Source organism: Monodelphis domestica, chromosome 2 (genome assembly GCF_027887165.1).
Source record: "Monodelphis domestica isolate mMonDom1 chromosome 2, mMonDom1.pri, whole genome shotgun sequence".
Lineage (NCBI taxonomy): Eukaryota > Metazoa > Chordata > Mammalia > Didelphimorphia > Didelphidae > Monodelphis > Monodelphis domestica.
In genome coordinates, this window is record NC_077228.1 from 223566930 (window position 1) to 223583556 (window position 16627).

A 16627-nucleotide genomic window follows, 5' to 3' on the forward strand; every position below is an offset into this window, starting at 1 on the left:
TACAAATAGGGTGAAAGTAAGAGGATGGATCCAAATCTATTGGGCATCAACTGATAAAGAGAAGGCAGGATTATTAATCATGATATCTGACAAAGCCAAAGTAAAAATAAATCTAGTTAAAATAGATAGGGAAGGTAATTACATCCTGATAAAAGTCAGTATAGACAATATATCAGTACTCAATATGTATGCACAAAATGGCATAGCATCCAAATTTCTAAAGGATAAATTAGTGGAACTCAAGGATGAAATAGATAGGAAAACTATACTAGTGGGAAACCTGAACTTCTTCTATCTAAACTAGATTAATCAAACCAAAAAATAAATAAGAAAGAAGTAAGAGAAGTGAATGAAATCTTAGAAAAAAATAGTTAGTAGATACGAAAAGAAAAATAAATAGGGACAAAAAGGAATACACCTTCTTTTCAGCAGCACATGGTACATTCCCAAAGATTGACCATGCATTAGGGTATAAAACATTGCAAACAAGTGCAAAAGAGCAGAAATAATAAATGCAACCTTCTCAGATCACAATGCAATGAAAATAATAATTAGTAAGGGTACATGGAGAGGCAAATCAACAATTATTCGGATATTAAATAATACCATTCTTCAAAATCAATTAGTTAAAGAAGAAATCATAGAAACATTTAATAACCTCATTGAAGACAATGACAATGATGAGACATCATTTCAAAATCTATGGAATGCAGCCAAAGCAGTACTGAGGGGGAAATTTATATCCTTGAGTTCATATATTAACAAGCTAGAGAGGACAGAGGTCAATGAGTTGGGTATACAAATTAAAAAACTAAAAAGTGAACAAATTAAAAATCCCCAGATAAAGTCTAAATTAGAGATCCTAAAAATCAAAGGAGAAATTAATAAAATTGAAAGTCACAGAACTATTGATTTAATGAATAAGACTAGAAGCTGGTGCTTTGAAAAACAAATAAAATAGACAAAGTACTGGTCAATAAAATTTTAAAAAGGAAGAAGAAAACCAAATTGATAGTATCCAAGATGAAAAGGGAGACCTCACCTCCAATGAAGAGGAAATTAAGGGAATAATTAAAAATTATTATGCCAAATAATATAGCAATAAATATGGCAATCAAGTTATATGGATGAGTATTTACAAAAATATAAATTGCCTAGACTAACAGAGGAAGAAACAGATTACCTAAAATCCCCATATCAGAAAAAGAAATTGAACAAGTCATCAAAGAACTCATCATCAAAGAACCTAAGGAGAAATCTCCAGGACCCGATGGATTCACAAATGAATTCTATCAAACATTCAAAGTGCAGTTAATCCCAATATTATACAAACTATTTGACAGAATAAGCAAAGAAAGAGTTCTACCAAATTCCTTTTATGACACAAATATGGCACTGATTCCAAAGCCAGTCATGTCAAACACAGAGAAAGAAAACTATAGACCAATCTCCTTAATGAATATAGATGGAAACATTTAAATAGAATTCTAGCAAAAAGACTTCAGCAAGTGATCACAAGGGTTATTTACTATGACCAGGCAGGATTCATACCAGGAATGCAAGGATAGTTCAATATTAGGAAAAAACACCCACATAATAGACCATATTTACAAGCAAAGAGACAAAAATCACATGATTATCTCAATAGATGCAGAAAAAGCCTTTGACAAAATACAACACCCATTCCTATTGAAAACACTAGAAAGCATAGGAATAGAAGGGTCTTTCCTAAAAATAATAAACAGTATATATTTAAAACCATCAGCAAACATTATCTGCAATGGGGACAAACTAGAAGCCTTCCCATTTAGATCAGGAGTGAAACAAGGATGCCCATTATCACCTCTATTATTTAACATTGTACTAGAAACACTAGCTGTAGCAATTAGAGAAGAAAAAGAAATTGAAGGTATTAAAATAGGCAATGAGGAGACCAAGCTATCACTTTGCAGATGATATGATGGTCTACTTAAATAGTCCTAGAGAATCAACCAAAAAGCTAGTGGAAATAATCAACAAATTTAGCAAAGTTGCAGGATACAAAATAAACCCACATAAGTCATCAGCATTTCTATATGTCTCTAACACATCTCAGCGGTGAGAATTAGAAAGAGAAATTCCATTTAAAATCACACTAGACAATATAAAATACTTAGTAATCTATCTGCTGAGACAAACACAGGAACTATATGAACACAACTACAAAACACTCTCCACACAATTAAAATGAGATCTCAACAATTGGAAAAACTCAACTGCTCATGGGTAGGATGAGCTAAAAAAACAAAATTGACAATCCTACCCAAATTAATTTACTTATTCAGTGCCATACCCATTGAACTACCAAAAAACATTTTTATTGAATTAGAAAAAACCATAACAAAGTTCATTTGGAAGAATAAAATATCAAGAATATCCAGGGAAAATATGAAAAAAAATGCTAAGGAAGGAGACCATGTCGTCCCTGATCTCAAACTATACTATAAAGCAGTGGTCATCAAAACAATTTGATACTGTAAAAGAGAGAAAGCAGGATCAGTGCAACAGACTTGGGGTAAGTGACCTCATCAGGACAGTCTAGGATAAGCCCAAAGATCCCAGCTTTGGGGACCCAAACCCAAATAATAATAAAAACTGCTGGGAAAATTGGAAGACAGTATGGGAGAGATCAGGTTTGGATCAAGATCTCATACCCTACACCAAGATAAACTCAGAATAGGTGAGTGACATGAATATAAAGAAGGAAACTATCAGCAAATTAGGTGAACACAAAATAGTATACATGTCAGAGCTTTGGGAAGGGAAAAATTTTAAACCAAGCAAGATTTAGAAAGAGTCACAAAATGTAAAATAAATAATTTAGATTACATCAAATTAAAAAGTTTTTGAACAAACAAAACTAATGCATCCAAAATTTGAAGGGAAGCAACAAATTGGGAAACAATCTTCATAATAAAAACCTCTGACATATCTAATTTCTCAAATTTATAAAGAGTTAAAAAGTACAAAAAAAAAAACAACAATCCATTCTCCAGTTGATAAAGGGGCAAGGGACATTAATAGGCAAATTTCAGTTAAAGAAATCAAAAGTAATAATAATCTCATGAAAAAGTGTTCTAAATCTCTGGTAATCAGAGAGATGCAAATCAAAACAACTCTGAGGTATCACCTCACACCTAGCAGATTGGCTAACATGACAGCAAAGGAAAGTAATGAATGCTGGAGGGGATGTGGCAAGTATTGTTGGTGGAGTTGTGAATTGATTTAACCATTCTGGAGAGCAATTTTGGAACTATGCCCAAAGGGTGCTAAAAGGCGGTCTGCCCTTTGATCCAGCCATAGCACTGCTGGGTTTGTACCCTAATGAGATCATAAGGAAAAATACATGTACAAGAATATTCATAGCTGCGTTCTTTGTGGTGGCAAAAAATTGGAAAACAAGAGGATGCCCTTCAATTGGGGAATGGCTGAACAAATTGTGGATAAGTTGCTGATGGAATATTATTGTGCTCAAAGGAATAATAAAGTGGAGGAATTCCATGGGAACTCATATGACCTCCAGGAATTGATGCAGAGTGAAAGGAGCAGAACCAGGATAACACTGTACACAGAGACTGATACACTGTGGTACAATCAAATGTAATGGACTTCTCCACTAGTGGCAATGCAGTGATCCTGAACAACTTGGAGGAATCTATGAGAAAAAAAATATTAACCACATTCAGAGGAAAAACTGTAGGAATAGAAACATAGAAGAAAAACAACTGCTTGAATAGATGGATTGAGGGGATATGGCTGTGGATGAAGACTCTATATGAACATCCTAATGCAAACACCAACAACGTGGAAATAGGTTCTGATCAAGGACACATGTAATACCTAGTAAAATTGCATGTGGCTACAGAAAGGGTGGGGCAGGGGAGGGAGGGAAGTAATGTGATTCTTGTAACCAAGGAATAATGTTCTAAATTGACTAAATAAATTAAGTAAACATAAAAAAAGAAATGAAGAGTACATTAATGTTTTTAAACTATAGAAAAAGCTATATGAAATTATGAAGAATGAAATAGGTAGAACCAAGAGAACATTACATATAGGAACAGAAATATTGCTTGAGGAATAACATGTATGTTTACCTTCAGAGAAAGAACTGAGAAGTAGAAATAAGCAAAGCACAGTTTTTGTTTATATATGTATATAATATATGTATATATATATATATATATATATATATATATATATATATGCCCTTGACAGTAACCCCTTCCATTACTGCAGCAGTTTTTTCATTCTTTGATGGCATCTATGCCTAATGCGCTTTACTACAGCTCTTTATCACCTCTTCTTTGAAATCTTTCCATCAAAGCTATGTGACAAGCCTAATATCTACCTCTCTAAAGGATACTTCACAAAGTAACTACAGTTGTCATCTGAAGGCATATTTCTGGCTATTTCATTTCTTCCTTTGTTTTTCAAAATTAATGAGCAAAATCTTTTCAGTTGTTTCCTGTTTTCTGTAGAATGAAATTTAAGGTCATTAGCTTAGAAATGAATAATTGCTGAAAGTTAGCTGCAGCTCACCTTTCTAATCTTTCTTCATACTGTTCTTCTTCCTGTACCCTCCATTCCTGACTAACTGAATTATTAGCTGTTCCCCAAAAATTATACTCCATTTTCTTCCTCCATTAATTCAGAGAATGGCCTAAAATATCTTCCCTCTTGACCTCTACATCACAGAATCACTATCTTCCTTCAAGGCTCAATTCAACCATCCCCTTCTCAACAAAGCTTTCCTAGATTCCCATATTTTCAATTTATGTATTACTTATCAATTTATCTTGTATTCTGCTTATTCTGTTTGTTGTATTGAATTGAATATTTGTCTTATTTCATTAGGTAAATATGGACGACAACATTCTCCTTTGTTTTTCCTGAAGTCTTCATTTTGGTACTCTTATGACAGGGCTGATAATCAGGTAGTAGAGAATGAGACTAACTCTACTTCTACATATTGCTCTGACTCTTTTGAATCAGTGCCTCCAGAATTTCATGGGAAAGAAGCTATCAGGTAATTAATTACCTTAGTGTACAAAAAGACAAGGGACAATCTAATTCACTAACAAGTGCCCTAGGGCTGCCCTTGGGGAAAATAATAGTCAACTGTACAAAGTAGGTAGATCATACAAAACTGTGAATCTTTTCTATCTCAATTTCTCCACAAAACACACACACACACACACACATATACACACACATACCTGTTTTAAATGAATGTTCTCATTAAGAAACTTCACATATTTTAAGATTTTCAATATTTACCTTGACTTGAGTTATGTGGTAAATCTTCAAGCATGAATCTCCTCATGCCTTAGTATTGTCTCTTTGCTTTCTCTTTTCTTTTTTAAAAAATCCTGCCTCAAACCCTGTGCTCTTCCTTCTTTACCTTCTTCCATTTTTTTATTCTGAGATGGAGGTGAGGAGAGAGAAAGATAGAAGAAGGGAGGGAGAGTGAGAGGGAAAGGAAGAGAGAGTGAAAGGGGGAATAACTATTTAGAATCTTCTTGCTCTCCTATACTCTCCCATACTGAAGTGAGGGAAAAAAAATATCTAACCTAATAGGGATGTAGATGGGGAAGGTAATAAGAAAAATTCTGTGTATGATAAAGGGTGAGTCGATTGAATGAGACAGTGGTAAAAAGCTAAACACTTATGAGGCGGGACAGAGTAAAAAGAAAGGAAACTGGATAAAGAGAAGAAAATAATAAAGAAGAAAATACACTGCAATTTTAACTGTGATTCTGAACAAGATGAAATCATCTATAAAACAGAAATTGATACCAAAATGGATTAGAAACTAGAATGCAGCAACATGCTTATAAAAAACATACAGAAATAAAGGTCTAGAACAGAATAATGCCAATGTAGCCCAAATGAGAAGGAAAGTAACACATGGGGTTTGGGAAAGGATGGGGGGAGAATCATAGCTAGCTTCTCTCATAAAGACCTCATTTCTCAAATATACAAATAATTGAGTCAAATGTATAAAAATAAGAATAATTTCCTAGTTGATTAATGGACAAACTATATGACCAGGGAACTTTTAGAAAAATAACTCAAAGCCATCTATACTCATTAGAAAATTCTTTAAATTACTATTGATTAGGAAAAAAGGCAAATTAAAACAACTGATTGGAAACTGAATGCTATGTCTTGCTCAGTTTCTAATTATTGCTACCTTGTAAAATTGCTTTACTGTCTTAATCTCCTTGTTTATAAAGCAAAGGATTGGGAGTAAATAATCTTAAGGTAATTTCTAACCCTAATATCCTATATTTCTATGAACATACAAGAGCAAAAGATGGGGATAAAAATTGAATAGTCTTTGGATGGATAATAAACAACCCCAAACTCTGGGTGCCCTATTGATGGTTTATCTGATTTAATATTTTTAAAGTGTTCTAGAATATGTGGTACTGGAAAAAATCTTCGGATTTATAGATGTCATTAAATTATTATGAGTAGTGAAATTTGAAGCAGACCAGAACAGATTTCAAGATCTTATGAAATTACGTAAGTAACAGATAAATGAATGATTAATTTAGAGGTTATAATAAAACTTAATCTATTTGATCAATCAACAACAAACTAAAAAATTATCTAGGAGTCTTTGTTGACAGATACCTAAAGATATTAATCTAAATTCAGAAGTGTCTAGGAAACAGAGCAAGGAATAGCCAGACTGTTGTAGTTATATGTTGTTTGAAGGGGGAGGTGAGCAATAAATGAAAATTAATATTTAGGTAAAAATAAAAGTATGAGAAAGAATATTATATAGCAAATCTTGATCTCCCTCAACTTTAGGTTCAAGTCTTACCTTTGACATTTACTCCCTTTATGACTAAGGGTAAGTCTCGTCTAAGTTCTCTAAGTCACTTTCTGAAACTAAAATTTACAGATCAGTTGCTAATGTGCATTATACACTGTATTTAAAAACCAGAATTTCCCTCTGCTAATGAAATTACAAGTTCAAAGTTTACCTGCCCATGGCTCTCAGATATATGATTTTTCAATTCAAGTCTCAAGTACAACTTTTCTTTGCATCATTTATATTATCTCTGTCTAGTACAACTTTTCTTTGCATCATTTATATTATCTCTGTCTAGGGCCTCTCCAAACCTTTCATTCTTTCATGCAAAATTATTCATACTTCTTAGCTAGTCATTTACATTGATTAAATTACTGGGAAAGAGTCTCAAAATTGTTTAATCTCCTTTCAGAATCAGAAACGTGAAAAAGGAATATAAAAGAAAGTCCGAAAAAGTGGAAGCTTTGAGAGGTAAGTGGAAAAAGTGAATTGTATTGGCTTTTAAAATTCATTATTTATAATGATTTGATTATGATCTCTGGCAGAGCTAAACATAAATGTAAAATAAGCATAGCCACTTTATCCCATTTCTTCTCTTGGCTGGTCCTAGATGGTGTGTAACTTTTCATTTATCATTGCTTTCATTCTGTCCCTTACTAGGAACAGTCCAGTGCCTTCAAAAATAGAAGAGGGGGAAATTTATTTATCTGTATTACCTGTTTCTTGCTCACTAAGCAGCTTTATACCATTTAAATGTGTTTATTCACAACTCCTGCACCTAAAATAATGATCCTAAATGACTAAATTTAGCCTTCCACTTATTGAGGATAAATTATTACTAAAATTAAAATTCACAGACACCTATTTAGTATAACTCAAGGCCCACTGGAGATGTAGGAAGAAGCCACTTCCCCATCTCTTTAGTGTTCTGATGGTCCAGACAGAACAAATTTTCTCTGCTTTTTTCTGTGTATAACAATACTAACAAGAATACCACCAGGGACTTCCAGGTAAACATGGTGTCAGTGTAAATGCAGGACTCCTCCTCTTCTCAATACCTACTGATATAGACTACCTCAAAAGGCCAAAAAAAAAGAACCCCAAATTCATATGAATGAAGGGACTCCACAGTAGGGTGCAGAATTGAAAGTATGTGGGATTTGGGCATTTCCACACTATAAGGGGGTGAAATAGCTTCCACCAAAACACAAGCTGATCAACCATCTCCCACCCCACAGACATGGAGCCAATGTGCTAGGGTCAGTGCAGGTGCACTAGAATCAGTGAGCAAGTGAGGTGCACCTCTAGGTGCTTGGCAGCTGACTAAGACCACTAAGAGCCTACCTCTGACAGCACCTAGACTTGAGACCCCAGTAGACTGAAGAGCACAGACCTTGGGCATAGAGATAGTGCAGACAAGGGTGGCAAACAATACAAACAGTGAGACTCAAGGCATCGGGCAAAAACCTCACTCCTTAGCTACGTACACAGAGATCCTGCCCTCCTCACTCAGACTTTTGACTGGAAAGGGAAAGAAAAACCAGCATGATGATGGCAAACAATGTCCAGGAAAAACAGCTTCCCAACACCAAGAAGAACAAGGAGAAGGCATTTACCCTGGATAACTTTTATGGAGGAAAAATCTAGACAACAAAGGAAATAGCAGACATGGACAAAGAAATAAATGCATCCAACCCTTCCAAAAAAACCTGGAAATTGGCCACATGCTCTGGAAGAATTTAAATCAGAGCTTATAAAAAAGATGGAAGGATTTTGGCAAGAAAAGTAGGAAATAGTTCAAAAAGAAAACAACAATTTAAAAGACAAGAACTCCCAACTGGAGACAAAAATTAAACAGTCTAAAGACATGAAAAGCAGAATAGACCAAATGGAAAAGGAAAATCAAAAGATTAAAACAGAAAACCAGTTTTTACAGACTAGAATTAGGCAATTGAAAGCCAATGATCTCACAAAACAGCAAGAAGTTCAGAGTCATTTATTAATAAAGCATACCATTTATTAATAAAGCAAAGTCAAGACCGACAAAATAGAAGGGACCTTAAATATCGCAATGATAGCATGATAGACCATGAGAACCAGTATTGAAGAGACAATTTGAGAATCATTGCTCTACCTGAGAGCTCAGAAATAAACAGAAATCTTGACATCATACTATAAGAAATTATCCAAGAAAACTGCCCTGATGTTTTTGAACAAGGGGGCAAAATAGACATTGATAGAGTTCATAGAAACCCTCTACACTAAATCCTCAAAAGACAACCCCCAGGAATGTATTAGACAAATTCAAGAGCTTCAAAGCCAAGGAAAACATTTTACAAGAAGCAAAAAAGAGAAAATTCAGCTATCAAGGAGCACCAATCAGGATTACACAAGATCTGGTAGCTTCCACACTTAAGGACCACATGGCTTGGAATATGATATTCAGAAAGGCAAGAGAACTGAGTCTTCAACCAAGGATCACCTACTCATCAAAAATGGCTATATACTTCCAGGGGAAAGTTTGGGAATTCAACAAAATAGAAGATTTCCAAGTATTTGTAAAGAAAAGACCAGAACTAAGAGGAAAGTTTGATATCCAAACACAAAAATCAAGAGAAACAGGAAAAGGTAAATAACAAAGAGAGTGGAAAGGGGAAAAACGTTTTCTTATTTAAATTTTTTCTTTAAGGGCTTCAATAAGATCAAATTATTTATATTAATATGTGGAGAAATATTATTTGTAACTCTCAAAAATTATATTCACTATTATAATAATTAGAATAATCATTCATGAGTAGAGATTGGGATAATAAGTGGCCTAAGATGATATACAAAAGAAGAAAAAGTGAGGGGGGAATAGAAGATGGTACCAAGAGAAACTTAAAGAAATAAGATAAATAGGATAATCTATATCACACAAAGAGGTGCATAGGAAGGGCAGTGGAAGAATACTATTATAAGTAGGAGAGGAAGAGAGTGCTAATACATAATACTTAAACCTTACTCTCAGTGAAATCAATTCTGAGAGGGAAGAGCATCTAATTCCATTGGGGTATTGAATTCTATCTTAACCCACAGGGAAAGTGAAAAGGGAAAAACTAAGTGGGGGAGTGAGGTGGGAAGCTCAAAAAAGAAGGGAAAGAAAAGGGTGAAGAAACTTAATAGACCCTAAAAAATAGTAAGAAGAAGAATGGATCAAAAAGGAAGGGAGCAGAAAGGGAAATATAATAAGGTTGGGGATTGATTGAACTGAGAAAATCAAACCACTAGTTCAAAAGGATAAAATGAAAGAAGAAAGGGCACAACTAGGAGAGGATATCAAAATGTTAGGGAATACACAAGTGTCAATCATGACTATGAACTTGAATGGAATGAACTCATCCATAAAACAAAAACAAATAGCAGAGTGGATTAGAAACCAAGATTCTACCATATATTGTCTACAAGAAACACAAATAGGGCAGGTAGACACCTACAGGGTAAAAATTAAAAGCTGGACAAAAATCTATTGGGCCTCAATTGAGAAAAAGAAGGCAGGAGTTGAAATCATGATACCTGACAAAGCCAAAATAAAAATAGATCTGAAGAGATTGGGAAGAGAATTACATCCTGATAAAAGGCAGTATAGACAATAAGTAAATATCAAAAATCAACATGTATGCAGGAAATGGTATAACATCCAAATTCCTAAAGGAGAAACTAATGGAATTGAAGGAGAAAATAGATAGTAAAACTATACTAGTGGGAGACCTGAACCTTCCTCTATCAGAACTAGATAAATCAAACCAAAAAATAAATAAGAAAGATGTAAGAGAAGTGAATGAAATCTTAGAAAAAATAGAGTTAGTAGATATGTAGAAAAAAAATGAATAGGGACAAAAAGGAATACACCTTCTTTTCAGCAGCACATGGTACATTCTCAAAGATTGACCATAAAAACATGGCAAACAAGTGAAAAAAAACAGAAATAATAAATGCAAACTTTTCAGATCATAATGTAATAAAAAAAATCATTAGTAAGGGTATATGGAGAGCCAAAACAAAAATTAATTGGAAATTAAATAATATTGTTCTCCAAAATCGGTTAAAGAACAAATCATAAAAACAATTAGTAATCTCATTGAAGAAAATGACAATGATGACACATCATTTCAAAATTTATGGGATGCAACCAAAGCAGTACTGAGGGGGAAATGTATATCCTTGAGTTCATATATTAACAAATTAGAGAGGGCAGAGGTTAATGAATTGGACATGCAAATCAAAAAACTTGAAAGTGAACAAATTAAAAATCCCCAGATGAAGACTAAATTAGAGATCCTAAAAATCAAAGGAGAAATTGATAAAATTGAAAGTCACAGAACTATTGATTTAATGAATAAGGCTAGAAGCTGGTACTTGGAAAAACAAATAAAATAGACAAAGTACAAGTCAGTCTAATTAAAAAAAAGGAAAGAAAAAAAAACAAATTGGCAATATCCAAGATGAAAAGGGAGACCTCACCTCCAATGAAGAGGAAATTAAGGGAATAATTAAAAATTATTATGCCAAATTTTATGGCAATCAATATGGCAATCTAGGTGATATTGAAGAGTATTTACAAAAATATAAATTGCCTAGACTAACAGAGGAAGAATCAGACTACCTAAAAAAACCCATATCAGAAAAAGAAATTGAATAAGCTATCAAAGAACTCCCTATGGAGAAATCTCCAGGGCAAGATGGATTCACGAGTGAATTCTATCATACATTCAAAGAGCAATTAATCCCAATATTATACAAACTATTTGACAGAATAAGCAAAGAAAGAGTTCTACCAAATTCCTTTTATGACACAAATATGGTACTGATTCCAAAGCCAGTCATGTCAAACACAGAGAAAGAAAACTATAGACCAATCTCTTTAATGAACATAGATGCAAAAAAGCTAAATAAAATACTAGCAAAGACCAGGAAGTGATCACAAGGGTTTTTCATTATTATCAGATTGAATTTATACTAGGAATGCAAGGATGGTTTAATATTAGGAAAACTATTCACATAATTGACTATATCAACACAAAAACCAACAAAAGTCCCATGATTATCTCAATAGATGCAGAAAAATACTTTGACAAAATACAACACTCATTCTTATTGAAAACACTAGAAAGTATAGGAATAGAAGGGCCTTTCCTAAGACTAATAAATAGTATATATCTAAAACCATTATCAAGTATCATTTGCAATGGGAAAAAATTAGAATCATTCCCAATAAGATCACAAGTGAAACAAGGATACCCATTATCATGTCTATTAATTAACATTGTACTAGAAACACTAGCAGTAGCAAATAGAGAAGAAAAAGAAATTAAAGGTATTAAAATAGGCAATGAGGAGATCAAGCTATCTCTCTTTGCAGATGATATGATCGTCTATGTAAAGAATCTTAGAGAATCAATCAAAAAGCTAGTGGAAACAACAAACAACTCTAGCAAAGTTGTAGGTTACAAAACAAAACCACATAAATCATAAGCATTTCTATATATTTCTAACATATCTCAGAGGCAAGAGTTAGAAAGAAAAATTACATTTAAAATCAAACTAGACAATATAAAATACTTAGGAATCTATCTGCCAAGACAAACACAGAAACTATATGAACACAACTACAAAACAATTTCCAGACAATTAAAACTAGATCTAAACAATTGGAAAAAATATTAATTGTTCATGGGTAGAATGAGCTAACATAATAAAAATGACAATCCTACCCAAATTAATTTACTTATTTAGTGCCATACCCATTAAACTACCAAGAAACATTTTTACTGAATTAGGAAAAAAAACATAACAAAGTTCATTTGGAAGAACAAAAAAATCAAGAATATCAAAGGAAATAATGAAAAAAAAATTGTTAAGGAAGGTGGCCTAGCAGTACAAGATCTCAAACCATACTATAAAGCAGTGGTCATCACAACAATATGGTAGTGGCTAAGAGACAGAAGGGAGGAACAGTGGAACAGACTTGGGGTAAGTGACCTCAGCAATACAGTCTATGATAAACCCAGAGATCCCAGCTTTTAGGACCAAAATCCATGATTTGACAAAAACTGCTATAAAATTGGAAAACAGTATGGGAGAGATTGGGTTTGGATCAACATCTCACACTCATAAACTCAGAATGGGTGAATGACTTGAATATAAAGAAGGAAACTATAAGTCAATTAGGTGAACACAGAATATTATACTTGTTGGATCTTTGGGAAAAGAAAGATTTTAAGACCAAACAAGAGTTAGAAAAAATTACAAAATGTAAAATAAGTAATTTTGATTACACAAATAAAAGATTTTGTACAAACAAAACCAATGTAACCAAAATTAGAAGTAAGTAACAAATTGGGAAAAAATCTTCATAACAAAAAACTCTGACAAATGTCAAATTACTCAAATTTATAAAGACCTAAATCAATTGTACCAAAAAAATCAAGCAATTTTCAGATAAAGAAATCAAAACTATCAAAAACATATGAAAATGTGTTTTAAATCTCATATAATCAGAAAGATGCAAATTGAAACAACTCTGAGGTATCACCTCACACCTAGAAGATTGGCTAACATGACAGCAAAGGAAAGTAATGAATGCTGGAGGGGATGTGGCAAAGTCAGGACATTAATGAATTGCTGCTGGAGTTGTGAAGTGATCCAGCCATTCTGAATGGAAATTTGGACCTATGCCCAAAGAATGATAAACAACTGCCTACCCATTGTTCTAGTAATAGCACTGCTGTGATTGTACCCTAAAGAGATAATAAAGAAAGAGACTTGTACCAAAATATTCATAGCTGCATTCTTTGTGTTGGCAAAAAATTGGAATATGAGGGGATGCCGTTTAATTGGGGAATGGCTGGACAAATTGTAGTATATGTTGATGATGGAATACAACTATGCTCAAAGGAATAATGAACTGGAGGAATTCCATGGGAACTGAAATGACCTCCAAGAATTGATGCAGAGTGAAAGGAGCAGATCCAGGAGAACATTGTACACAGAGATTGATATAGCAGCAATACAATGAACAAGGACAATTTGGAGGGCCTTATGAGAAAATATGCTTTCAGAGTGAGATCTGTAGGAACAGAAACACAGAAGAAAAACAACTTCTTGATCATAATGCTCAATGGGAGACATGTTTGGGAATATAAACTCTTAAACAATCACCCTAGTGCAAATATCAATGGTATGGAAATGGATCTTGATCAATGACACATGTAAAACCCTAGAGAAATCATGTCTTGGCTATGGGAGTGGTGTTGAGGGAGAACAGGGAAAGAACATGAATCTTGTAACCATAGAAAAATATTCTAAATTAATCAATTAATTAAAATTTAAAAAAAAAGAGTACTGCCACTGCTCCTCCTTCAATAATCCCTATGCTCAATTAAGAGCATAATAAATCAAACTTTGTTAGCATAGGTCAGATTTAATCTATAGGGAGATAGTTTTGTAAAAACCACATAAAATCAGGAATTATGAAAATCTTAAAGAACAAAAAAATCTTTGAATGCTCTTCCCCATAAACTTTTTTAAACCCTTACCTTTTGTCTTGGAATCAATACTATGTATTGGTTCCAAGGTAGAAGAGTGGTAAGGGCTAAGCAATAGGTGTCAAGGGACTTGCCCAGGGTCACACAGCTGGGAGGTATCTGAGTCCAGATTTGAACCCATGACCTCCCATTTCTAGGCCTGGCTATCAATTCACTGATCTACCCAACTACCCAGTTGTCCCACCCCATAGATATTTAAGGTGCAGTAATATTCCATTACTTCTATGTTCCATTGCTTATTTAGCCTTCCCCAATCTATGGGTAAAGAAGCTACATGGCAAAGTGGATAGGACGTTAGCCCTATATTCATCAAGCCTCATCTTAGTCTCATCTTCCATAATTCAAATTAGACCTGAGATGCTCACTAGCTGTGTGGTCTTGAATACATCACTTAATCCCATTTGTTTTGGTTTCTTCATCTATAGCATGAGTTGCAGAAGTAAATGGTAAACCATGCCAATATCTTTGCCAAGAAAACTCCAAATGAGTCTACATAAAGTTAGACATAACTGAAAATGGCTGAATAACAACAACAAATTTATGTTATTTCCTCTATTGCCAATTCTTTGGCTACCATAAGAAGCAGTGTGAGGTAGTATATTGGATGTAGCATTAGACTTTCAAAAGTTAGGAAGACCTTAGATCTTAAGTCCTATCACTTCCTGACAGAGGGAGAAGAAATGGAAGTAGTAATTGGATTTTATAATCTTAGGCTCAAAGATCACTGCAGATGACAACCAACTATAGCCATGAAATTGAAAGATGCTTATTCCTTAGAATAAAATCTATGCCTAACCTGGACAATAAACTTCAGAGCAGATATAACACCTTGTCCTTTATCCTTATAGGTTTTTATGCATATATACATACATATAGAATCCATATAGCCAAAGCTATGGTTTTTCCAGGAGCAATGTATGTCTATGAGAGTTGGTCTAGAAGAAAAGCTGAGCACCATAGAATCAACATTTCCATATTGTGGTACTGAAGAAACCTTTTGATAGTCCTTTGGACAGCAAGGAGATAAATCAGTCAGTACTTAAAGAAATTAATTCAGACTATTCACTAGAAGGTAAAATATTGAAGCTAAAAATGAAATACTTTGATCAAATAATGAGAAGACAGGACTCATTGGAACAGATCTTGATGTTGGAAAAGATTGAAGGCAAAAGGAGGAGAAGGCAGAAGCTGAGATGGATATACCATGGAAATAATAAGCATGAACTTGAATTGGACTTTGAAAAATGGTGGAGGATAGAAGGGCCACAAAAAGTTGGGTGCAACTGAATGACTCAAAAACAACAACAACATGATGAAAATAGTAACATCTACCTTCCAGGGTTGTTGTAATGATAAAACAAGGAAAATTTGTAAAGTGCATTGCAGGCCTTAAAACAATGTATTATCATACATGTTTTAGTGTCAATGGAATTTGATTTCCTTAAAGCAAGTGCTAAGCAATGGGATCTCTAGATTAAAGGGAGACATTGTTACTTAGGTCTTTATATTAGACAAACTTAGATTCAAGTCCTTTGTCACTTACATACTATATGAAAGTCACTTTTTTTTAAACCCTTCCCTTCCATCTTAGAATTAATACTATGTATTGGTTCTAAGGCAGAAGAGTAGTAAGGGCTAGGCAATGGGGGTTAAGTCACACAACTCAGAAATTTCTAAATTTCTAAATTTCTAAATTTCAGAAATTTCTAAAGTTATATTTGAACTTAGGACTTCCTGTCTCTAGGTCTGGCTCTCTAAGTAACTTCTTTGCACTCTAAACAGCTCTCTAAAACTATGTTATAGCTGAATTATATATATATATATATATATATATATATATATATATATATATATACTGAGTATCAGTGGACAGATTACACACCAAAAGTTCCCTATTCCAATGAAGTAACATTGTTATTTTAGTCCATTTCCTACCATAATTCCAAATGCTTTTGAGAATAAATGGATTATTACCAAGTTCCTCCATGTGTTAAAATTGCATCTTGTTCTGGTTCTCCTGACCACCTCTCCAGCCCCTTCTAGTCAGTAGCATAAGTATATAAGAAGCTAATATAAAGTGGCAATACCAGAAAGTAAAAGAATGAATGGGAACTTAAAAATCACATATCCTAAAGATCAAAGGAACATAACTTGCAAATTGTATCATAAATTAAAC

The 16627-nt window shown here is 33.6% G+C and overlaps 1 protein-coding gene across 2 annotated transcripts in view; it reads left to right on the plus strand.

Annotated features, from left to right (window-relative positions):
* Positions 1-16627, plus strand: part of LOC100029119 (ABC-type organic anion transporter ABCA8) — a 157044-nt gene that overhangs the window by 60329 nt on the left and 80088 nt on the right. For both annotated transcript variants that reach the window (XM_056817239.1, XM_056817238.1), the window contains exons 10-11: positions 4897-5068; positions 7278-7336. In XM_056817239.1, coding sequence (XP_056673217.1) covers positions 4897-5068; positions 7278-7336 — 231 coding nt within the window. The remainder of the gene's footprint in view (positions 1-4896; positions 5069-7277; positions 7337-16627) is intronic.